Below are 24,640 nucleotides of genomic sequence, written 5' to 3' on the forward strand. Positions count from 1 at the left end.
AAAAACAAAAATGTGGAGCCCACGTCAGACAGACAAAAGAAAAAATAGTGAGACTCACAAGTCAATGGGTCCCACCCTCCTCTCTACACACGGAAGACGGGAGACGAGAGAGGAGGGACCGACGCCTCCTCCTTTGTCCCTCCCGGCCATCCTTCCTCGTCGGCCGACGAGCACGCGCAGAGAGGGAGAAGGGCGGCAGCCGGTGAGAAGAGGTGGAGATTGACACGAAAGACGATCGCTAGCCGTCGCCCCCTGCGCGCCTCTCTTTCCGCCCGTCGCCGTTGAGCCCTACCCATGACTCCCCGCCATCACCGGCCTCTCTGCCTCCTCCCTCCCCACCCGCCTCACTGGTCGTCGTGCGCAGCTCCCTCCTCTCCCGTTGGCCGTCACACGCTGCTCTCTCCTCTCCCATCTCTTGCTGGCCGCCACGCGCCGCTTCTTTCCCACCAGCAACCACGCACCACTGCCTGCCTCCCTGTGGCTGGACGATGTTGTTCGTCGGGGATCCCTGCTCCAGATTCGACTGTGATGCGAGAGGAAGTCGAGCGCCTCGCTGGCGAGCGACACACGCTTGCCGAGCCCGCCCTCGCCTCCACTACCACGACCGCCCTCGCCACCTCCCACGCCTCCCCTGGGTTCGGTCTCGGGCGGGCTCGACAAAGCCTGGAGAGAGGAGAGGGGAGAGAGATGAAGAGAGGGGAGTGGGAGAGAAGAGGAAGAAAGAGGGGTGAGAATGACATGTAGGGCCCATGTGAGCCCCATCACGGTTTTTATTATTTTCCAAATCAAAGTGCCACTTAAGCGTCATGTCAATACCACGTCAGATTAAGACAGAGTCAAATTAGCCACGTAGGCGCCACATCAGCTGAAACCGCTGTTCAAATCATCATAGGGCTTATATTGCACTAGTTTTGACAAATAAGGGACCCGTTGTATCTGGTTTTGACAGATAAGTGACCGTTTATCTGGTTTTTGGTTGAAGGGCAAAAATCGGGTTCGTTGACAAGTTAAGGGACGTCAGGTGAACTTATTCCTTCCAGTAAAACTGTAGCTAATAAATGGGCCTTACAACTTCTCAAAAATTGGGCCATACAAAGAGATCTAGTAAATGGGCCTCCCTTAAGAAAAGCTACTAATAATGAGCCCAATAATGACTTGTACCAGTCCGAAGGGGACTCTGCGCAACCCGGTCCCGACCGAACCACACCGGATGACGCAAGAGCCGACGTCACTCCTCCCCGTCTGGGCGCGGGCGCCAACGCGGAGGCCCAAGACCACACGGCGCCACCCGCTCCACCTCCACGAAGCAGCCATGGAGGAAGAAGGCGCAGACCACCGGCCCCCCTCCTCCTCCTCCGGCGGCCGCGGCTTCCTCTCCGGCCTCTGCGCCGCCGCGCTACGCCGCAAGCCCATCTCCGCCCACGCGGCCCACGCCGCCTCCAGCGAGGGCCTCGTGCGGCAGCTCGGCGTCTTCGAGCTCGTGCTCCTCGGGATCGGCGCGTCCATCGGCGCCGGGATCTTCGTCGTCACCGGAACGGTCGCCCGCGACGCCGGCCCAGGTCAGGCCCAAACGCCCCCTCTTTTTTTCCTCGTTCGCTTCGGTTTAGAGTCCGCGGTTGCAGTACTCTAATTTAGCAGTTGGAGCAACTCTGGTCAACTTGTTGGTGCCACTGGGCTACAGTACAATCGGCTGCCTGCATATGACATTGACATATCTATTGCAAGAATTCAGCAGTGTAGCAGCCAGGCAGGCATTAGGGAATTGCTAGGCAGTTTGATCATACTGCTCGTAGTCGTAGGCAGTAGTTGGTTAAACATATCTATTGCAAGAATTCAGCAGTGTAGCAGCCAGGCAGGCATTAGGGAATTGCTAGGCAGTTTGATCATGCTGCTCGTAGTCGTAGGCAGTAGTTAGTTAAACATATCTATTGCAAGAATTCAACAGTGTAGCAGCCAGGCAGGCATTAGAGAATTGCTAGGCAGTTGTTGCTAGGCAGTTGATCATGCTGCTCGTAGTCGTAGGCAGTAGTTAGCTAATCGCTGCTCTTTTATATAAGCAGATTTGTGTAGTGGCCATTTACGGACTGCCTTATTGTTGTTGATCACGGTGCAAATGATTGGTAGTTGATGGCCACATCAAATCAATTGCCTCTTTGCACTTTGCCCATTTCATCATTTCCGCTAAAACTTACATGGGTGCTCTAAGCAGGTGTTACAATCAGTTTTGTTCTTGCTGGAGCCGCATGTGTGCTCAATGCCTTGTGCTATGCCGAACTCGCATCTCGATTTCCTGCTGTGGTTGGGGGAGCATACTTGTACACGTATGCGGCGTTTAACGAGCTCACCGCGTTCCTGGTTTTCACTCAGTTGATGCTTGATTATCATATTGGGGCGGCAAGCATAGCTCGTAGCTTGGCAAGCTATTTTGTCCAATTCCTTGAGCTAATTCCATTCTTGAAGGGCCATATTCCAACTTGGATAGGTCATGGAGAAGAGTTCTTTGGTGGTGTTGTATCAGTTAATATATTAGCTCCAATTCTTCTCATCATCTTAACTACAATTCTCTGCTATGGGGTCAAAGAATCATCAGCAGTAAATACCTTTATGACTACATTGAAGGTAAGGCTGCGTTTATGGGGTTTTCCCTGCACTAGGATGCATAACTTTGCAGCTTTCATGTGTTTAAGTGAGCTTATCTTATAGCATTACCATTAGGCGTTCTATGACTATGAATTATGATATATAAATTTCTGCATGCACATGAAGGTTTATTTTACTTTGTTGATCAATGAAGTGGTGTTCTTGTTTCCCTGATGCAGATAGTGATTGTTATAGTTGTTGTATTTGCTGGTGTCTTTGAGGTGGATGTATCAAATTGGTCACCGTTTATGCCAAATGGTTTCAAATCTGTTGTAACCGGAGCTACAGTGGTCTTTTTCGCATATGTTGGATTTGATGCAGTTGCTAATTCTGCTGAAGAGGCCAAAAAACCACAGGTGATTTCAGTAACTACCCATATTTGCTGTGTTCATTTGACTCTCTGGGGTTGGAAATAACATTTCATTTTTCCCATTTTATTTCCAGACTATGATAGTATGATTTTTGCTTTAACTTCTCTTTCTGCTCATGCATTCAAAATTCTTCAGAGGGACTTGCCGATAGGTATCCTAGGGAGCCTTCTAGCATGCGTCTTATTATATGTTGCTGTATGCTTGGTGATTACTGGAATGGTGCCATATACTTTACTTGGTGAAGATGCTCCTTTGGCTGAGGCTTTTGCTGCTAAGGGGCTGAAATTTGTTACTGTATTGATCAGCATCGGAGCTGTTGCTGGTCTTACTACAACACTTCTTGTTGGTTTGTATGTTCAGGTATACCTTCCAACTTCTTATCTATAAGTGATCCGTCTTTGCTTTAATCAAATTGATCAACTTTCTGAACATTGCCTTCTTTGAAATCACAGTCACGTTTGTATCTTGGACTTGGAAGGGATGGATTGCTACCTTCAATATTTGCCAAAGTACACCCAACGCGTCATACTCCTCTGCATTCTCAGATCTGGGTTGGTTGTGTTGCAGCAGTTTTGGCTGGTCTCTTTAATGTGCATGAACTCTCTCATATTCTCTCAGTTGGCACGCTGGTATGTAAACTTCAGTTAATATTCGCTATTACAAGTTTACAACACATAACTGTTTGCTTCTTTTTTTTTTCCTTTTTTATGTGTGATGCAGACCGGTTATTCAGTTGTATCAGCTTGTGTAATCACACTTCGATGGAATGACAAGACCACCAGTCGTCGCTCCCTTGGAAATATGTCAATCTGGCAGGAGGGTGTTCTATGTCTTGTCATAATTGCTCTTTGTGGTTTCGTAGCAGGAATGTGCTATCGGTTTAGCTATGCCATTGCCTTCATGATAATAGCTCTTCTCATAGCTGTTGCTGCTGGTTTTGCTCTCCAGTTTCGACAGGTAAGTACCTTTTATATTAGCCAGTAGTACTAATTAGTAGATCCTCGCATACCTACCTCGTGTCATCTCAGATGTGCTCCATAGTCTGTACCAAGTGATCCTTATTGGAGTGATTACATGGATCACCCTCTTTTGTTTTTCTGCTTGCAAATTGCAACCGTGCATGAATGTGTTAATAAACTAAACTGTACATATCGAATCTACTGTTCCAAGGTATTGTACAGTTGTTTATTCAAAATCTTGCATGGCATGCATTTTCAGGTATATGTGGATCCACCTGGCTTTTCTTGTCCTGGAGTTCCTATTGTTCCAATGGTCTCTGTTTTCTTCAATATGCTTCTCTTTGCTCAGGTTTGCATGACTCAACTTCTTGGATATATCTGCATTTTCTTTCTTTGAATTTAAATATGAAAACTTTGTTTGTACCCTCTGTCTTGGTGTCTTGGCTTCTGTTGACTGATGAATCTTCCTAAGTCATAACTGATGGCAATCATTCTACATCTCGCAGCTGCATGAAGAAGCTTGGTATAGATTTGTCATCCTTAGTCTCCTTGCTGTGGGTGTCTATGCCGGCTATGGTCAGTACCACGCAGTTCCTTCAAGTTCAGACCACCCACACCCGGCCGTTGCTTATCATGGAATTCCTTCTGAAGCTCCATGAGCTACTGCAATTTGCAAGCCTCCGGCTTCATCCCAAAGTTCATGTGCAATACATCTGGGTAGCCTGGGGCCTATCATTTTCCCCAGCTGGAATATTAAACCTCGCCTTGTCACCATGCATACTCCATAGTTCCACACCGTACACTGTAAATCGCCAGTCTTAAACGAAGATATTTTAGCTGGCATCATACCAATATACCATTCACCATAGATGCCAAAAGGACAGACAAGTTGCCCTCCTGTATCTAGAAAGAAGGAATCTAGCAAAGTTAGTAGCAATTTTTTTGTCACTTCTATGTGCTGAAATGAACCTTTTGATATCACTTCTTATGGGTGAAGGATAGATGATTGCGTTGCTCATTTTTAAATATATGAATCTCACCATATTTTTGTAGGAACTTTACAATAGTCAGATCATTTCTGCTACGAATATCGAACTATGAGAAGTTAAACTTAGGGGTTGTCCAGATCGATGTCATTTCAAACTATACCCTTTTATGGTAAAATTGTTAAAGATGTACATACATTTAGTTTTCTTTTTTTACCAAACTTTGGTAAATACATAAGCAATCATGCCAAAACATTAATATTGAACTATGAGAATACATAAGGGCTGTTCAGGTTTATTTTGGCTTCAATTTGAACAGCCACTTTACACGGCATTGTGTGCATAGTATATCAGATGCTGGATTGCTGGGCCGCTGTTTGTTCTTTGCCAATTTTAAGCTTACCAAAAATTTGGATTGCCGAAAAAAAATTTGTCACTCATTTGGTTTGCTACCACAAATTTGGCAATGCCATTTTTTATTTCAACACTAGCCTAGCAGGTCTTAAAAAAAATTGGTAGTAATCCAAACAAACATCTTGCCAAAATTTTGGCAATTGCTAACCTGCCAAAAGAATCAACTAGGCCCGAGTCATACTGCAATAAGCGCTACTACTACTATACTCCCTCCATTCCAAATTGATCTATATATAGTTTTTTTTTGAGGTTATTCCTAAATGATCTACATATTTGTGTTCATTCATTAGGTCTATTCGTTATTTGTGCATTGGAGTAAATGGACATTGATACATGCATCTATGCACACAAGCATTTATAACACATATGTAATATCTTGATTTGCTATTGACTAGAAAATAGTGAGAATGGTGCATGCATTGAGTTTGTTGCTAGAGTAAATATAGTATGAGAGTTATTAGCTTTTCTTGATCTTAGTGTATCTATGAAATATACAGATCAATTTAGAATGGAGTGAGCTTCACTTAACTACTCATCAATAATTCTGGGACAGCGATAATTGCAGAATTGCAGTACGTACTAGACTAGTTCGTGCAGTGCAGGTACACAATTAAGTCACTTAACTCCGGTACTTGCTTCCCGATCCAACTTAACACCAGTACATGAGTACTATCTCGCGGTGCAGCAACACCGGCCAAGAGACAGGCACAGCGCAGCGAATCGTGAAGGATGGTAGAGTAGGAGGAGCAGCGCGTAGCAATCAATTCATTCCACTGCACCTTTACCTTCCCGTTCCCGTCCCGTCCAGCGCAACAAGCCGCTCCTACCACATGCCCCGCTCACATGCGATTGCACGAACGCATCATCATCGCACTCGCGCCACGTCCGGTGGCGACTGGCCGTGGCCACGCCTGCACGCACTGCTGCAAGTGGTTAAACCTGCCACTCTAGTACTCCTTCCGCCCCCATTTTCACTTAGGCTGTCTTTATTCACACTAAAATTAAAAATTTAGTTGAAATTAGAACGATGTAATGGAAAAGTTGAAACTTGAAAGCTTGTATGTAGGAAAGTTTTGATGTGATAAAAAAGTTGAAAGTTTGAAGAAATATTTTGGAACTAAACACGGCGCTAGTACTCATTGTGTTCCATTTTAAGTATTTTAAGTATATAGTTGTGATTTCTATGTCCAACCTTTAATCGTCTATTTTGTTTATTTTTTATGGTTTATATTTTTATTGTTATTAAATGATAAAGCATGAATAATATTTTATACATGACTTATTTTTTTAAAAAAAATAAACTTTTTAAATAAGACAAACGGTCAAACGTTGATCCACAACTACACTTAGGGGCTGTTTGGTTCTTAACTAACATTGCCATAACTCACTTTAGAAAATGTTAGGTAAGTGTGGCTTGCCACACTTTTTGTGGCCTACAAATTGTAAGCCACACTTGTGGCAAAGTTAGACAAATGATTGAGTCTATGACATGTGGGGTAGGACGGTAAGACAGTGTGGCTTGCCATAACTATGGCAATGAACCAAACACAAGGCTAAGTATGTGTGGCAGCCTAAAGTGTGGTGTGGCAAGTTGAAGCATTGAACCAAACAGCCTCTAAAAATTGGACGTAGGGAGTACAAATTATACTACAATGCAGTAGTACATACTCCTACTAGCTACTCCATTGAGTAGTAGTAGTACTAACAAGTTTTTTTTTTGCGGGGAAGTAGTACTAACAAGTTGAAGAGATTTTGTGGTAGTGTGATACAGATCGATCGTGGCTGGCTACTCAAGCAAGCAAGGAGACAGGCGTGTTTCATGGCAATCGTTACAGCACGGAGCCCCCGGTGCTCGACGACAAGATCTACGCATTAGAGACGCCGGAGAGGACGGGCGGCCCGTGCGTCGGCCCATGGGTTGGAAGCTAGTATAGCTCTGGTGGTGGAGTTTGGAGGCTGCGTTGCCTTCGTTTTGCACCGGGACAGGTCTCCTTCACGTGCACTGCCGCTTTTGCGCCATGATGGGGTCTCGTCCCCCCCTGGCCCGCCGTGAGTGAGACGCAGGGGCTACCCGGTAAAAAAGGGGAAAAAATTGTAACCTTCACACCAACCCGACTCTTTTTCTATTTAACACACACTCACCTCACCAACCTGATTCTGACACAAAGTAAAGGCTATGTTCGTCGGTGAAGAAGATGTCGATCGAATCTGTAGTAGGAGCACTAGTAGATGGGAGTAGATCGTAGTAGAGCAATACGCCAATATTAATACGGAAGTTATACTGCAGCCTGTACGCTTGTACGGCTGTACCCATCACCAGTGCATCAGAAAATGGGAGTTGTTGGGGATTTTCAGAAGCTGTGGATGTCTGTATTCTGGAATGCTAGCTCCGAAAAGGAAAAGTAATGATAGCACATGTATCCTTTGTGTCGGCGAAAGGAACGGGATTGATTTTTGAGGCCACTGGTGTGGTGTGGTGAGCAATCTAGAATCGCTCATAGTTAAACCGTGGAGTAAGAGCACCCACAATAGTAAAGTAAGGTGCTCTCTATAAAACATGTACATCTCAGCAATAGACAAGATTAATAGTAAACCACCTCAATAGTATCTCTACATGGGTATCTATAGCTCTCTAATTCATTGTCTCGTTTTTCTCTATAGTCTATCTCCAGATTAGTAAATAGCTTTGCTTTCTCTTTTCATTTAATCTCTTCTAAGTATAAAAATATGCTGACATGGATCTTTTGTAAAGAGCCTATAGATATCCATTGCGGCTGCCCTGTGAGTGTGTATGACTAGACGCCACTAAGCCACAGGCTATCAGAAACGACGAACCGTCGTGGGTTAGTTACAATTGGGAGCAGAGAGTGAATTATTTGTTTACTGATAATGACAAATCTCCAACCTTGCAAGGACCAGCATTGGGGAAGGAGCCAATGGCACCACTGAAAGGAATCACCATTCGTGGTTGTCAGTATGTATAGCACAAACGCACATGCAATGAGAGGTGTGGGAGCATCGTAATCTCTACAGTAACTTTAGTTTCATGGCGTCTGGAGGAGGAACATTCCAGTTCACATGGAGTGTTTCGATGCATTAAAAGTACAACATATACATTTCACTAACAGTGTGTTATACAGTTCTTCAGGGGCACTGGCCTATGAACAGCAGTTCTACATTTTTTTTTTCGGTTCCAGGTAATGCACAAGAAAAACACAGTGATCCTGCATCTGAAGCACCCCTCCAGCATGTATGTTACTCTGAGTTCATGTCAAGGCTATTCAGTTCCCTGGCCAGCACAAATTCAGCAGGTTTCTAGCCTTGGCCAGGCTGAAATGCCTCAGTACTCGTCATTGCTGTATATGCTGCTATAATGCAATGCCGATTAAATAGCAAGCCGGTAAACTACCCAGTTTAATTTATTTTGCAATCTCTTCGAGCTTTTTGAGTATAAACTTTGTGTTAGGTCTCAATGATGGTGAAGGGCTACAGCAAGCTGTTGCCAACTCGAAGAAAGCATTCAAATTCTTTTCCTTCCCTGACTTCTTGCTCTGCCTGACAAGATCGGAGCTGAATGCATCAGAAATCTTCCTCTCAAGAACCAAATTTTTGAACGAGACAGGCAATAGGATGTCGCGAGGGTTTGGCGTGTTATCCTTTGCTGATTCCTTCTGGGCAAGCATCTCAAGCAGAACTACTCCCAAGCTGTAGATATCAGTCTCTCTAGTGGCATCTCTCATCTTGATCAGCTCAGGTGCCTTGTAACCCTGTGCTGCTGAAGTTTCAAGCATCTCCTGGGCACCAGCAGGATTCAGCAGAAGGTAGAGGCCAAAGTCTGATATCTTGCACTCGTAATTAGCATCGAGCAGAATGTTGTTCGTCTTGATGTTCCCGTGAATTATCGGTTTCTCCAACCCTGTATGCAGGTAATCCAGTCCCTTGACAATACTGATAGAGAGCTTGCAAATTATATTCCATCTTTGTGAATCAACAATTCCCTCTGTTTTCGGTAGCAACAGAAAAACATTGCATGGTTAGCAACTATCACAATGAATGCCAGAAGATGCCTAATAACAACTTTATTGACAAATAATGTTATCCAAAATTCAGCCATCAATTAATATGGTGAATTTTCATCCACAAGCCCAACACTACATAATAAACTGACAGTTTAACTTAATTTATTGAAGATCTAGGTTCAATGATCGAAAAAGAAAAGGAAGATGAAATGCAGTGGTTTGAAAGTAAGCCATTGCTAGCACAAAATTCTGGGAGTTAACTTGAAATATCAAATATGTAAATGTGTGCTCTTCTCTTCAATCAAGAGGCAACAATACTTGTATCTAAAGGGCCTTTCTACAAAAGCCTGACTGATTAATTGAACACGGGAAACTTGTTATATCCTAATGATTATGGTAGTTAAGGGTTAATTAATGACTTCAACAAACATAAGGAGTCAGGACCATGTCACCAGTACACAGTGCTATGTCATGTTTCAAGCTAAACAAGAGTTGACAAAATACTTTTTGCAATCAGCAATTATAGCAAGGCATAGATTAGAATTAACACCATAGGTCCATAGCTATGAGGTTCCGAGCATGACTATCTTCTCCATTCCACTTGGACTCAAATCACTCAAAATTGAGAGTTTGAGACCAATTGCCCTACTGGTTTTCTTATGTCTTCAAACTCTCTTAGAAACTTCACTATGCCTTTTGCATTACAACAAATTCTTGACAGATCTGTTGCAGGCTTGCAGCTTACAGGTATAATTCATATCCAGCTATATTCTCCATGCTCATGTGAGTTTTTAACATTTTAAAAACGCTGTTACTAATTTAAAACGGAATTCCCCTAAAAAATTAAAATGGAGTTGAACTACCTCTTTTACAACAAAAAGTTACATTTTTTTAAAAAAAAATCACGTTGCTAATTTACACTGCACTTTCACAATGGTGGATAACTAGATACAGAAGATGAGATACGTGCATTGCAGCCTGCGTGCTTTTGATGCTACTCTGCAGTGCAGAGATGACTACTCTAATATCGCAGCATTGCCATCATTGCCTAACATTTCGGGGTGTAAGATCTCTTCTCCTAAAACTCTGACCTTGATCCCCATACTCGAATAGTATAACCAGTCACAGTAAATTATACTTCGAACATTGAAAATTTTGGAACGTAACAAGATTACTACGCAAAGAAGAACTAAAAACTGCAAAAGGATACGAGAGAACAGATAAAATGCTCCACATTTGTTACCAAGAAACTAACAACATGGCAAGTAAAATAAGCAGAGATGCAGACCAACCTTGCAAGAATCGCCGGAGCGAGCCGGCGGCGTAGAAGGGGTGCACGAGCAGCTTCTCCCCCCTCGGCCCGACGTAGAACGCGCGGAGCGGCACGAGGTTCGGGTGGCTGACCGCGCCGATCCGGCGCGCGGCGGCGGAGGCCTCGTCGGAGGTGAGCGCGCACGCGGGCCGCACGAACCGGAGCAGCACGGCGGCCTCCCCGGAGCGCATCGCGGCGCGGTACAGGGTGCTGTGCGACGACTTGGCCACCACCTCCCCCGGCGCCTCGAGGATGGCGGCGACGGAGAGCGCCTCCCCGCCGGGGAACTTGACGAGCGCGTCCGCCCTGCCGTAAGCCCCTGCGCCGACGCCGCCCTGCGCGCCCACCCCGAGGCGGTCGGCGATGGGGGCCAGGTACGGCTGCAGCGCGCCGAGGCGGTCGGCGATCGGCGCGAAGTAGGGGAGCATGGTGTTGGCCGTCCTGCTCCGGCGGAGGCACGCCGGGAGGCGGGACGTGAGGCGGTCGAGCCGCAGGCCGCGGAGGCGCGGCCGGAGGTACCGGTACAGCAGGTAGACGAGAAGGATCCCGAGGATGGGGAGCAGGATGGAGTTGCTCCTCCCCTTCGCCTCCGGCTCGTCCCCCGGTGGCGCCGTCGCCGCCGTCGACTCCGCCATTGCTCCTATCTCCCAGTACTCCTCCTCCTTTCTCCTGGATAAAACGGAAGAAGCCAATGGCGGTGGGTCACCTTGCCTTGCCTTGCCGTGCTTGCTCCGCGCAGTTTGCTTGCTCGCTTTTTCCCCTCGGGTGGAGGGAAGAGGCAGCGGCGAGGGGAGGGTGGCTTGAGATTCTTGTCGTCTCGAGGCTTGTTTCTTTATCACTGTGGGAGTGAGACGACGAGTGTGTGTATGTGTGTGATGGCTTACAGTCCAGCTTCACTCTGTTGATTGCCCTGGCCTTTTTGCCTTTTGCTTTTGGAGGTTGGGGTCGCGGAGCAGGTAGGTAGCCCAGTAGTAGTGCGCAGTACGCGCTGTGGTGGAGTGTGGACGTGACGGCAAATCGGTGATTCTGCCCCGTTGAAATTGGCAGCGGCGGTTAGGGGCAGGAACGGCGGCGGGGCCGGGAAGTGGAAGGTATCCTATTTCTATCGCGCCTCGCGGTTGGACCGGGACGGCGGTGGTGGCGGAGACGAGACACATCACACAACACATGCGGGACGGGAGGGGAGGAAGGGAGGGACCGGCACCAACCGTGGTTGGCTGCTCCGTGTGGCCCGTGGTTACGGCTGCTTTCTGTTTGGCCGTTTCGACGAACACTGCGAGTGCGAGCCTAATTAACTGCCGTCGGATTCAGCCTTAAGATCCGTGCTATCTGGCGTGAACCTCAGGAGTCGATCCGACGGTGTTGATTGATTTCATCTAGTAGCGGACATATCTATCTAGGAGTGCAGAAAGAAAATTTCCCGGTCCGACTAGCTTTCGTGAGGTGCAACACATCAAGGCTTCTGTTGTTGTACAGTCGTGTTCCTTCATGAAGGAAACAGGTACAAGCTGATGCCCACGGAAGCGTCGTATTTCGTTGTGTCCAACATAGAAACCTCCTATCACATCTCGCTTTTAGCAACTACTATCAATAATAAACCTTGGTCCAGACTCTAAACAACAAGTCCCTGTCAAACTTTCGTTGTATTTACATGAAAATCCTTCATCAAGATTCATTTCGTTGATGCCTGCATACCAACATCAATAATAAAGTATATTAAGAATTGGTGTACTTCCAGTTCTATAGGTTGTTTTTTTAACAAGTTTGTCATCATCATATAAAGCTCCAATAGTTGCGTAGGATTTCTAATGTATTTTAGACCTTTATATTCATTTCAAAATTCGTGCATTACCTAACTTCTCCTGTTTTTTAATCTCTAAGAGCAACTCCAATAAACTATCATATAGCTAGCTCTTCAACTGACTTGGAGAGCCAAGCTTGTTGCTCTAACACTCTCTATTTACACACTCTATTTCGAATCTATAATACCGGGACACACATATCAGCCTCTACTTCCTCATTCTTCTTCCTCCTCTTTCTCCCCTTCTTCTTCTCCCGTGGCCATCCTCGAGCTCTTCCCTCGGCGACAGCGATGGCAGAACCATGTGCTCATGAGACGACGATGGCAGCGGTGAGAGGGGAGAAAACGATAGCGGCTGATCCGTGCAACGATAAAGGATAGCAATAGTTATGGCTACGACGACAGATACGGCTACAGTGATGAGCTCGACAAGAGGGGTGAAGCCGGCGACGAGAGGGGAGGAGGTGCGAGGAGGGCTCAACGGAGCAGCCGCTTGTCCCTTCTTCACCTGTAACTCGAGCGGGGGGAGGACGGGGAAGGCGGCGTGCTGGGCCGGTGACCTAAGAGGATGATGACGGCGATGCTGGCTGGGTGGCACTGGGAGTACGACAACGATGACGCCATGTGGGCAGGGAGTGAACGGCAGACGTGATGGGAAAAGGAGGAGAAAGAGAGAAGGGGTGGGACCCATGTCGATGGTAAGCTGTCTTGCCTTGCCAACTTTGGCCAATGTGGAGATGAATTTAGCCAGCCGGTTGGTAGGTCTATTGGAGCTGATTTTTTTTATAAGTTTGCTAAAATTTGGCTTGGAGAGCCATTTAGCCATTCTTTTAGAAATGGTCTAACATGCCATCAAATTAGGTTACCGAGTAAGGTGCCACTATTGGCATCGCCATCAATCCCCTCTAACCCTATCTATATCTATCAATATCTCTACTATTATAAAAATCGAAGATATTTTTGCCCAAAATTTTAGTGCGTCGCTCTATTTTGATAAGATGTTGGTGTGCAAGCATGTGAGATATCTTTGCCTTTATATCTATTATAAAAATTGATAATTTTTTGTTCGTCACATCTTTTCTTTTGTCCGTCTTTCATTTCCGACTCTATTCCCTGTTCTGTGCGTGATGCGCGAGATGAGCAATGGCCACCATGCGAAATGGTGCTGCAACAAATGAGCGGATCTGAACCGGTATGCAACAAGCGTGCAACCTAGGTTAATTCTGATTCCCACGCTTATTCATCGTGTCATCCCTGTGATCTCCCGCACGTGCCTTAACAATCCTACTCGATCAAATTCTGGAGCACGTTTGCGGCAACGAATCCAACGCTGCTCCGACTCCACCAAAAATCTCTCCGCCATATATACATGCTCTCGATCGATCGATCACATCTGTGAACAGATAGAGATGGCTAGCAACAAGGCGACGGTAACGCTCCGCGGCTGTGACAGCACGGGGTGAGCGTCTAGGCAGAGATGATGTCGGCAACATCAGTTGATCACCGTGATCAGGATAGCGTTGAAGGTCAAGTGTGCCATGGGCCGCGATCGTGACCATGCTCCCGATGAAGCCATCGTCTCAGATGTCATCATCATTCCCGATGTCACAGACCGCTACATCCTTGTCATGTCGTCACGTTTCTTCCGACGGAGCGATCAGACTGAATTACGGGTGAAGATGAAGGTTTGTGTTTTGCCGTTACGGAGTGGGTGCATTCTTCATGGTTGTCGGGATGGTTGTGTTGGCCCTAACCAAGCTTAGGCCAAAGACCGAGTCAGTCAACTACTCCCTCGGATTCCATAATTCTTAGCATTTTGAAAAAGGTTAAGGTCTAACTTTTATAACTTTGACTATCAATAATTTTAAAAATATGTAGTTTGAAGGCATTAAAACAACACATATAGATTTGTCTTATAAAGTACTATGGTAAAGTAAAAAAGTATTTATTTTATTGTACATATTATAATAAAAAAGCGCAATCAAAGATATATTTTAAAAACCGTATCATTGTCCAATACATCGAGAATTATGGAACCGAAGGGAGTAGAGCTGCACACCACATAGCCTTCTACATGCAAAGTGCAGCCACTCCTCAGTCGACGAATAGATAGTAGTATAAAAAATTCAAACTGACAAATGGTAATAGCTGAATTCAGAACATCGAAATAATACTTGGATCATGAATATTAAATCCTAATCATCCCATGTTTAACGTAATTTTAGTTCTTTCCCGTTGCAACGCACATGTCTTTTAGATATAAATTGAAACATAAGGGGACAAAATAAACATCTAAGAGACCGACAGATATAAACTGTATCAAAACTGAGCGTTTATTTGAAAAAGAAAAACTTTGATATTTTAGAGGGGGAGGGGGAGGGGCCTTGAGCCCTTGACCCTTTTGCTCCTGTAAGTTTTGTGTCAGAATGGTAAGAGAAAGCCGTACATGTACATACCTAGAAATGGATGCATCCAAAGAACGTTATTTTCCGTTCATTAACACCTCCTTTTATCCGGCTCCTAACGGCATAAAATCACCAAAATAAAATCAAAATGGAAAAAGAGAGAAAAAATGATACAAGAAACATGACGTTACCGATGAACAGATCAGCTGTTCACAAGTACACCCATGTCACGATCCCCCTTCGTACGTAAAATGGCTCATAATGGTTTTACTCACTCCACGGTACGGTGCATGACTGCATGCATCACGTATGCATACTTGCCAAGTTGCCATGAACGCCTACAACCTCTGCAACCTGATTTGCTCCCTGAACTTGGCGATGAACTCGTCGGCCTTCCTGTCCACCTCGTCCTCCACCTCCGCCGCCAGCTCGGAGAGCTCATCACCGTCACCGTTGTAGTCGTCATGGTCGACGTACGACCTTTGCGGCGACGCGGCCATCTCGTCCTGCACGTCAGCCTTCTCGTCGTCGTCGTCGTCGTCGTCCCAGTCGGTGACCTCGCCGTCGTCGCTGAACGACTGGTCGCGACGAGGCGCCGGAGAAATGTAGCTCGGGAAGCCCTTCGACATGGCGGACGGCGCCGCCGCCGTCGCAGTAGCAGCGGGTTTCCGGGACCTGCAGACGGCGTCAAGAACAGAGGGCGGCGAAGGGGCGGCGCCCCAGAATCCCGCCGTCGATGCGGAGCTGTCCGTCTCTGCGCCAATGCCGTCGTCGCTGGCATCGCCGGCTTCGGACTCTATCCCCGGCATCGTCGGCGCCGGTGGCGGCGGCTTCAGCCTCCGCACCGGCAAGGAAAGCGGCCTCCCGCTCGCGCTGCCGCCGTCGTCGTCGTCACTCGCCGCATTGTCGGCGACCACGACGAGGGGGTCGTCGCTGAGGTACCGAGAGTTCCACGCCCTGGCGCCATCATCTCCACCGCCGCCGCCGCCGCTGCCACCGGTGGAAATCTTCTGGGCGAAGACGCCATAGGAGACGACGAGGCCGAGGAGGAAGAGGTGGGGCACCTCCCACACCGCCTGCGCCAGCGATGGCAGCAGGGAGACGGCCCCGACGGCGACGGCGAGCAGCACGGCCACGGGCACGAGGGCCGAGGAGAACTGCTTGCTGCTGTTCATCGCGTTCTTCGCGACGACATGGATGCCGCCGCCGCCGCCGCCGCCTTGCGTACTGGGAGAGGACGACGCCGCGGCTTCGACGACGTCGTCGGCCATTGCCAGCTTGCGCGCGCGCGCGGGCTGACGTACCGGAGAAGGCTTGTGCGTGTCACGGCGCGCGGTGTACGTTGCTGGGATGAGATCGCCGTGCTTTGGATGCAAACCTCGCGGTAGCTGCTACTGTTTGGGGATACCTTGCTTTGCGCCGCGGAGAGGCTTGGCTGCAAAGCAACGGTGAATATCGAGATGATGATGACGCCGCGGTTTCAACTTTGGAAGGCTGCTCTGCTCCGCGTGATCGCTTTGGCATAATCACGTCCACACGGTCACGGCATGGTAACAGCCCTAGCCTAGCTCCTATCCTCCAACGAACTGAACGAGAAATCTCCATAGTAACTACTACCACCAAGTTTGACTAGTCATCTTATTTAAAAAATTTATGAGAAAATTAAAATAAGTTAGTCACACATAAAATATTATTCATGTTTTATCATCTAATAATATTAAAAATATTAATCGTAAAAAAATTTCAAATAAAACAAACGGTCAAACGTGAGAGATAAACAGTGCAAAACTACACTTATTTTGGGGCAGAGGTAGTAGTAATGAATCTAACGAAGATAAAGATTAAGTGGTTGATACGGAAAACATAAAAACCATTAACACATGATTAATTAAGTTTTCAATTATTATAAACTTAGAAAATGAATTTATGTGATATTTTAAAATAATTTATGTGTAGAAAATTTTAGTACAAAATACACCATTTAGCATTCTGAAAAACATGTTGGGCGGAAATAGAGAAAAAAATATGTATCTTAATGTCTTCTTTTTGCACATTTTAGCATGCGAGGATGATTGTTTTGCGCGAAAAACAAAAGAAAATGTTAGTAGGATGTCGTCTTCTTTTTGCGCATTTTGGCATGAGAGGACGATTGTTTTGTGCGAAAAACAAAAGAAAAAGGAACGGTTTGATTTCTCGAGAGAAGCGAAAAGGGAAAGATGCGGTTGACGAGGGGCATGGGGACGTCTCGGCGATTCGTCGGGGCTCAGGAAGTTACACACTTGGCCACAAAGGCACCGACACCCTCGATCACGGCTGTCCGCTTTGTCTTGCTCCGCGCCGGCCGACATCATCCACCATCAGTGGCGATCATTTCCCTCAATGATTCTCCGGGGCTCGCAGTTGAAAGATATCTGGCCGATCATGCTGCTGATACGCACAGAGATTACAGAAGATAGCAATTTGCCTATTCCTAGTTTCTACAGTGGATCCATGGATTCTGTACGATCTACAGTTCTACACCGCTGGTCATAACAGTGCAATGCTCTGTTTATGTGTTGTCATAACAGTGTAATGCTCTGTTTATGTGTTTCAGTCGTCTGTACTTGGGCAGTCCCGGTTGCTCAATGCCTCATTGCCTCAACCAGTGAAGACTGAAGAGTAGTGCTCTGTTTCCATCCAAAGCATGCATTGCATCTACTACTTGTTACCGGCTGGTTCATAGTTCAGACTGATGAGTAGTATAGTATATGTATCAACCACTTCACTCAAAAGCTTACACTACAAAAGACAGACAATTCACTTATATTTTTAATTAACAGGACACTGGATCGCTGGCTGGTCTCATGCTTGCTGCCCTGCCTACCCAATACCCGTGTAAATCCATCCAGCTCCAGCAGCAATCAGCCGACACGGATGCTTTGCCGGCGCACGGGGGTTAAAATTAGGCACGGTGCAGCTGTGCCCAGCCCCAGTGGGCTAAATCGTCACAGTGTGCAGATCCACCAACCATTCCGACGAAGAATATTATTGCCCCAGGGTACGTCGCAGTGTGCCCAGACATGTTCTGATCATATGTTCGCTTCACTCTACTTCCGGATATTGGAATCACTTTTTTTTTTTTTGAAACGGAGATATTGGAATCACTTTACAGAGCAAGTTCTGCTTTATTACACAGCATGTCATTGTTTCAGACCAAAACTACTCCTGCACTTAGTAAACTACATGCCTGCTCTTTCCGGTGGCAAAATTGAAGCGACCCAGGCTTCTGCATTCCGTAATCTGGGCGCTGTGTTTTCCATTTTCTACAGAAAAAATAGCAACAGAGTATCGAACAGGAACTTCTGTACAGCATACAAGTACAACACGCCGGGGCCTTTTGCAATCGTCCCTTCGGGAGAAAAAAGAGAAGGGAATAGCTACACCTCCGGTCCTGACGCAAAGAGGTTGACAAGGCCTCGGAAAGCTTGAACAGATACCTCACAGGCCTGAAGAAGTTCTCCGTCCAAGTTCCAGACACTTTCGTCATGTGACGATATAAAAGTAAATGCTTGTGTCTGCGGAAATCGGAAGATCATGCTCAGATATAATAACATGAAGGTAAAATGAAGAAAGAAAAGAAAAGAAAATGATACCTTATGATGTTCGACAAACTTGAAGCTCAGAGGATCTGAGCCCTTCTTGGTAAATTGTGTTAGATGCCTGCAGATAAGTCAGAACTCATAAGAACATACTCTGCAAACAGGGATAGTGACCAAATCTAGAAACTAATTTCTGAGTGAATTTAGCATGTTCTTTAGTTTGTGAAAACTACATAAAAGTGGAAATATACTAGATTTATTTTATTTTGTATTCCCATTTCTGTGATGCCTGTGCGGCCATGTTCACTTCAGTGAGTAAACATACATCAACTATGAAAAGGTTCAGAGTTCCAACTCGAGCGCAACCAGTCTATAAAAAATAGCTAAATAGGGATGGTGGGTCAATATATAGGTACCCATTGACCCACTTTAGTTCAACTGAATCAACTAAAAATGAACTCATCTGACTATTAGTTCAGCTAGCTTGGGTAAATGGATATCCATGTATTGACCTACTCCCTTCCTAAATTAAGAAAACTTTTTAAACTTGGGATAATACGCACACCGGACCTCTTGTAACAGATTTCTCACCATAAGTAAAAGGGAAGAGGGCAATCTCTAATGAGCAGAAGATGAAGAAAACCATCAGATAGGTGTGCGTCAGCTACTAGACCATCAGGGGCTCTTTCGTTACGACATGAAATGACAGCTGCACCAACACTGAGAAAACGACCCTTGGACCAGACCCATTTTGGGGTCTCACAAGCTGTTCTGGAACTGTCTGGATTTTCATCTTCTGAATTCTGTTCAGATGTTGAGGTTCCTTTGCATATTAAACAATTTGTTCGGCAGATGGTTTTCCGATGTCTATTTTGATGGTATTGCAGTGTTTGGACTCCATTTGCATTATTCTCTGCCGATGCTGTAAGTGAATGAGTGTTTCCATTTTCAAGAAAAGCCACTTTTGCCTCATAAGATCTGAAAAACAACTAGAGACTGTTAATTTCAAACTGAATAGGTAGATACCAGCACAAATTCATTGTTAATCACCTGTGCTTCAAAAATACCATTGTTCCAGAGAAGTCATATCGCGCAGGACCCATCCACCTGTACTTTTCACTCTCCCTTATAACTTCTCCATAAAATCCATATCTGTAATCAGATTTAAACCACAGGGTTTCAGCAGTTATGCAAAAGAGGAATCCGCAGATGGTCATATCCAAAAGACTCCATTTTTTAATGGATGACGCTGTTGACTTTTGAACACATGTTTGAGCATTCGTTTTATTCAAAAAATGTATGCAAATGTATAAGATATAAACCATGTTTAAAGTATCTTGAGTGATAAAACAACTCACAACAAAATAAATTATAATTACGTAAGTTTTTTTTTGAACAAGATGAATGGTCAAACACGTGACAAAAAGTCAATGGCGTCGTCTATTAAAAACGGACGGAGGTAGTGTATGTTCAGTGCAATCCATGACTGCCTGTGATGCTAGGAAGAACACAAGAAAATAATATGTTTCCCTAAAAGATTTAGGTTAAAAACATAACAATCTAGCTTGGGTTAACTTTTTGAAAGTGACTTCAACTGAAGCTCTGAAGTTTTCTCCAGAACTTTAAGCCCTTTTATGGACTGATGTTAACGTTGACATAGGATGCCTATGCTGGTACTGCACAACGACACAGCCACATGTAAGAAATAGGTAATCAGAAATCAAATTTGTGGTAGTATTAGCTATATATCATGTCTAAGAGACAGTAGCATACCCTGCAAACGAAGCAGCATAGCGCACAGTTGGTGAAACCTCAGCTGATGGGCTACTTTTCCATCTGACAACTTGAGCTATATCAAGTGATATCCTTCTGCCGAGGATAATAAGCAGAGCAGAAGTCACAGGATCTCGCTCCCCAGTTGTACTGCAAACATCAACAGGGCTTCAACAACCAGAAAAGAACTGAAAGTGATGATCAATAATTTGTATGCAACAATATTGGGCTTATTTTTAGTCATCACAAGACAGCAAATGGTTAATACAATGCATGTGCTCCTAGTGTTCAATGGATTTAAAGCTTAATAGAAGAAAACTTCCCAAGGTGCATAGTACTGTTGAAGGATCAGCTTGATATTATTTTAGCAGGTTTGTGGGTTATTGCATGTTTGGCGTTATTGCACATAAACTGTCAGGTATGATTAGAGGATCATAAGTTCATAAACCAGCTTGCATGCAACGGAACATAGTTACAGTTTTTTAAGGGATTTGAATTTCCAATGTTAAGCAAACATTGTAATCCTAGTAATACAGATCAGTAAGAATAGATATAAAATTGATTACTACCTGAGAACAATAGCATCCGTTGAGCCAGAAGGAATTATTCCAAGCCTAAACCAATTATTTGGGAAGGAGACTAAAGGCACCTGATCTGCAGTAGCATAAAGTGGAAATGAAACAGGAACTCTATGTAAGTCAGTAAATCTTAAAAGTGTAACAATTTTAAGATAAAGCAATAGTTAGGATTTCGCACTGACCTCCATTGCATGGTTCATCACTAGAATCTACAAATAAGAGACAAGAAAATTACTTACAAGAGAAATTTCTCTGTATAATATGAGGTAGATGTAAATTGTAAAATCAAAGACATACCTGATGACGAGATGTCCAATCCTGTAGATCGTGTGGTTGAAAGAAGGGGCTCATGATCATCAGGTGTGTTAGAACTTCCAGAGATGGCATTTGCATCATCTCCTGTGAGCTCACTATTGCTTAGATCATTATTTCTATGTTCTTGACACTTCATGTTGTTTCTGAAATATCCAAACCCTTCTGGAGTTGGAGGATAAGAATTTGTGTGCCTTGTACTTAGTAGCCCATTCAAAATTCCATTAAATAAACCATCACCACCCTAAAATGTACAGTTTGGAGAACAGGGTAGTAAAACGAGGAGGAACTTCAGTATGCTTATGATTTATGAACAAGTTGAAAAGTGGATTGAGAATGTGAGTTTTTTTTTCTCTCAAAGTGAAAAGTGAAAGTTAGGTTTGTTTCTCTAGCGGCAATCAATGCAAGGTTTATATAGCCATACAAAATTTTTGGACATGTACTAAGTAATCTCCAATTCTCCATGAAATTTAACCAAGAGGTATATTTTGACAAGCTTGAAGTGTTTTTCAAAATACATAATAAAGCAGTAGAATATGAGCATGCTCTTGTGGCCAGATGCAGCTGATTGTGGATCATAACTAAGCGTGTTCTCTGGCCTAGCACTCATCTTGTAATTGTGATGCTTAATATGAAACAATGATAGACAAGCATTTATTGTGTTCTAATAAAAAAAGGGTAAGCATAAGCATCATAGCACGTCCCTATAACTATAAATTATTCAGGAAAACAGAGAACATTATTTTGAACGAATAAGTAGAAAAAAAATCACTCAAGTTCACATACCACTGCAATAACACCATCAAATTTCTTGAGATCTTTATCTGATAAAGATGCTAAAGTATCATATGCATGTCCTGCTCGCTGTGTGACTATCACCTGAAGCAATGTGCATATGAGGCGATCAGGAGTTGGAGCTTTGAGGGTTGTTCAACAAAAAACTTATAATGGTAATGTCACAAGATCAGAAAAGAAAATCAGTCATACACATCATATGCTCATCTTTAACTGTTATAGATTTTTTATACTTCCACTGGCAGAAGTTTACCTTCGTTTTTACTTTTGCCCGCTCAAATAATGGAGCTACTGTTTCCCAATTCTTACACCCTCTACCTTTTCCACACAATGGATGGACAAATACCTACAACATGAAAATTAGTTGATGCAAGAATATAAGACCAACGTTGAGCGGCACTGACATGTTTGTCAAAATGCTATGTCAAGGAGCAGAAAAGCACATCATATTTACCATGAGGCTCTTGGGCCTATCCTGTTCCTTATTTATGCACGTCTTTATATGCTCCACCCAAGTTTTGCAGGTTTGCTGGTCTTTATGACCAAAAATATATTCACAAGGTACCCATGGAGATGGTCTTTTTCTTGGTCTTGTGACCGTGTGTATGACAAATCGGTTCATCTGCATGAGCAACAGTTTTTTGTCAATTATTTGTAAAAGGTGTCATCTGGAAGAGCTTATATAATGCATTATTTAATATGGCACGAACGTTTTGACACATATTACAGAAAATTAAGTCTGCAAAGTAACTAGAAGGGATGTTATACCTCAGTATTTATCTTGCCTTGAACGGTAGCTCTTGCATTCCAAGGTTCACATACAGGACCCACCTCAAGAAGCTCTACAGCATAGACATCTGAAAACTTAAGCTTGCTCTCTAACTTAGGTTGCATTATGATAGATGACCAACATGAAGAACTCACTTCCTGCAATGTACAGAAGTACAATGAGCAGAAAACACACAGGTGCATGTCAAAAGCAAACTGATAGCTTCTATGAGTACTTGTATGATTTGCAGATGGATAATGTAAGTCTGACGGAATAGTAAAATTGCACTATCCTTGCTGATAGGAACTAAATGCATGTCAAAAATGTCATATTCACCAACTATGTCTTTCCACACGAGCTGGAAGTCTGGAGCTCTTTATTGAATATTTCAACCAAGGTTCAAGCTGTGTTTTGTGAAATGATAGCTTCACAAACACACTACTAGTGTTCCTGTTTCTAGTTTGAGTAAGAATATTATCCCTTTTAAAAAAGCATGCTTATGCTGGTCACAGACGCAATCACACATCTATACACCGTCATCAACACAAGCTACTTATGTTCCAAACAGAAACTTCAATATCGCCATGTTGGCCAAGATAGCGATCCTCTCCTGAGCTTTTCATTAACCACTGATTTTCATGAATCTCCTGAAAATTGTTGGTATAAATAGTGAACCAACTAGCCTATGTTCAGAATTCTAATAGGTACAGTACAAGGTTGTAGATTCACTATTTCAGACACCAGCGCATTATTCATCGTCTACGCCTCTCTATCTACCTTCCGTTTCTTCGATTCAAGAACCCGAAGACCGGAAGCTACGAATTTCCTGACTCCATCCTACAATTCAACCAAGAATCCTGTCAAAACCCCAGTTAAATCTGTAGGATCTAAAGACTAGATTCGGGGTGAGCGCAGACGGGCAGAAGGGCAGCGGCGGGTGCGGCTGTGCGTAAACCTGGTGAAGGGGCTGGAAGGAGAAGCCGTCGTCGCCGACGGCCACCGTGACCTCCCCGACGCCGTCCAGGAAGAGCGCCTCGCCGCCGCCTTCCATGGCCTTTCCCGCTTGCTGTTGCTTGGTCTCACGACTCCTCCCCGGTCACCCGCGGTGGGGGAAGAGGAGGGGCAAATGCGAATTCTTCCTCTGTTTTTTTTTTTCTTTTTCAGTTGGGTCTGGGCGCGCTTGGGTCCGTGGTGGCTGCTTTCGCGTGTTCGCTGGCTGGACGTTTTTGACCAACGGCGCCTTTTCTTGTCAGTCCTTGTGCTTGTACAGTTCAATAACTTTGCCAACAAATTATCCGTAGCAAACGACTATTCTTACTGTTTTTACTTCTCTTAAAGTTTATAAAATATGGAGAGGTCAAAAAAAAGAAATATAGTTGTTTGAAATTACGAGAGAGCGCCATCTCACAATCACTTATAACTTTAGAGCAAGAATAATAGTTTCATCGACAACCGACTACATAACATCTAACTCATCTGCACAAGGAGCTTTATAGCAAAGATCATATGCAGCAGGTTGTTAAATTAGCAAGCTACTAAAACTTTTGCGTAGATTTAGCATGGCTAGTCGCACATGTCCCACAAAACCACGTGAGTTTCCGTTAGCATGGGCTGCAAGTGGGTTACGATCTCTTTTTTCCGGTGCTACCACCTAGCGATAAAATCAACTGCTCGTATTTCTCTCTCTTCTTCTCTCAATCTTCTACCTAGAATTGAGGTAATGTGGATCAATTTATCACCCGCTGACTCATCTTTATTGTATCTGCTATTAAACTTCTCGAATGAAATTGGATAAAATTCTGGATACTCGTGGCATGTTTTTAAACTGCTAAACGGTGCGTTTCGTGAAAAAAAATTTCTATATGAAAGTGGTTCTAAAACGTCAAATTAATTTGTTTTTCAAGTTTGTAATAATTTAAACTTAATTA

The 24,640-nt window shown here is 44.5% G+C and overlaps 4 protein-coding genes across 7 annotated transcripts; 1 reads left to right on the forward strand and 3 right to left on the reverse strand.

Annotated features, from left to right (window-relative positions):
- Positions 1-1,176: 1,176 nt before the first annotated feature.
- LOC127764574 (cationic amino acid transporter 9, chloroplastic) lies at positions 1,177-5,026 on the forward strand. The gene is made up of 8 exons (XM_052289466.1): positions 1,177-1,559; positions 2,210-2,619; positions 2,820-2,996; positions 3,147-3,371; positions 3,464-3,640; positions 3,732-3,968; positions 4,230-4,319; positions 4,477-5,026. The coding sequence occupies exons 1-8, from the start codon at positions 1,211-1,213 to the stop codon at positions 4,627-4,629; spliced, it is 1,818 nt and encodes a 605-aa protein (XP_052145426.1). The 5' UTR covers positions 1,177-1,210; the 3' UTR covers positions 4,630-5,026.
- A 3,395-nt stretch (positions 5,027-8,421) lies between these two features.
- Positions 8,422-11,696, reverse strand: LOC127764410 (putative kinase-like protein TMKL1). The gene is made up of 2 exons (XM_052289293.1): positions 10,682-11,696; positions 8,422-9,370 (listed from the first exon to the last, which is right to left on the reverse strand). Exons 1-2 carry the CDS (start codon positions 11,334-11,336, stop codon positions 8,790-8,792), a joined length of 1,236 nt encoding a protein of 411 aa, XP_052145253.1. The 5' UTR covers positions 11,337-11,696; the 3' UTR covers positions 8,422-8,789.
- Positions 11,697-15,114: 3,418 nt separating this feature from the next.
- On the reverse strand, positions 15,115-16,330 carry LOC127763018 (uncharacterized). Its single transcript, XM_052287581.1, has one exon. The coding sequence runs from the start codon at positions 16,176-16,178 to the stop codon at positions 15,246-15,248; it is 933 nt and encodes a 310-aa protein (XP_052143541.1). The 5' UTR covers positions 16,179-16,330; the 3' UTR covers positions 15,115-15,245.
- Positions 16,331-17,595: 1,265 nt separating this feature from the next.
- Positions 17,596-23,919, reverse strand: LOC127763017 (ceramide kinase). Of its 4 annotated transcripts, none has more exons than XM_052287579.1 (14): positions 23,630-23,741; positions 23,490-23,549; positions 22,712-22,870; positions 22,398-22,565; positions 22,197-22,289; positions 21,935-22,027; positions 21,134-21,392; positions 21,019-21,045; positions 20,828-20,912; positions 20,259-20,408; positions 19,536-19,637; positions 19,077-19,463; positions 18,540-18,606; positions 17,596-18,461 (listed from the first exon to the last, which is right to left on the reverse strand). In XM_052287579.1, exons 3-14 carry the CDS (start codon positions 22,835-22,837, stop codon positions 18,324-18,326), a joined length of 1,695 nt encoding a protein of 564 aa, XP_052143539.1. In that variant the 5' UTR covers positions 22,838-22,870; positions 23,490-23,549; positions 23,630-23,741; the 3' UTR covers positions 17,596-18,323. The 4 variants fall into 4 exon arrangements, with proteins under 4 accessions (XP_052143539.1, XP_052143535.1, XP_052143536.1 ...); XM_052287575.1 differs by having other exon boundaries at positions 17,597-18,461; positions 23,668-23,910; XM_052287576.1 differs by lacking the exon at positions 23,490-23,549 and having other exon boundaries at positions 17,600-18,461; positions 23,668-23,909.
- Between the last annotated feature and the right edge of the window lie 721 nt (positions 23,920-24,640).

Source organism: Oryza glaberrima, chromosome 2 (genome assembly GCF_000147395.1).
Source record: "Oryza glaberrima chromosome 2, OglaRS2, whole genome shotgun sequence".
In the NCBI taxonomy this organism is placed as follows: Eukaryota; Viridiplantae; Streptophyta; class Magnoliopsida; order Poales; family Poaceae; genus Oryza; species Oryza glaberrima.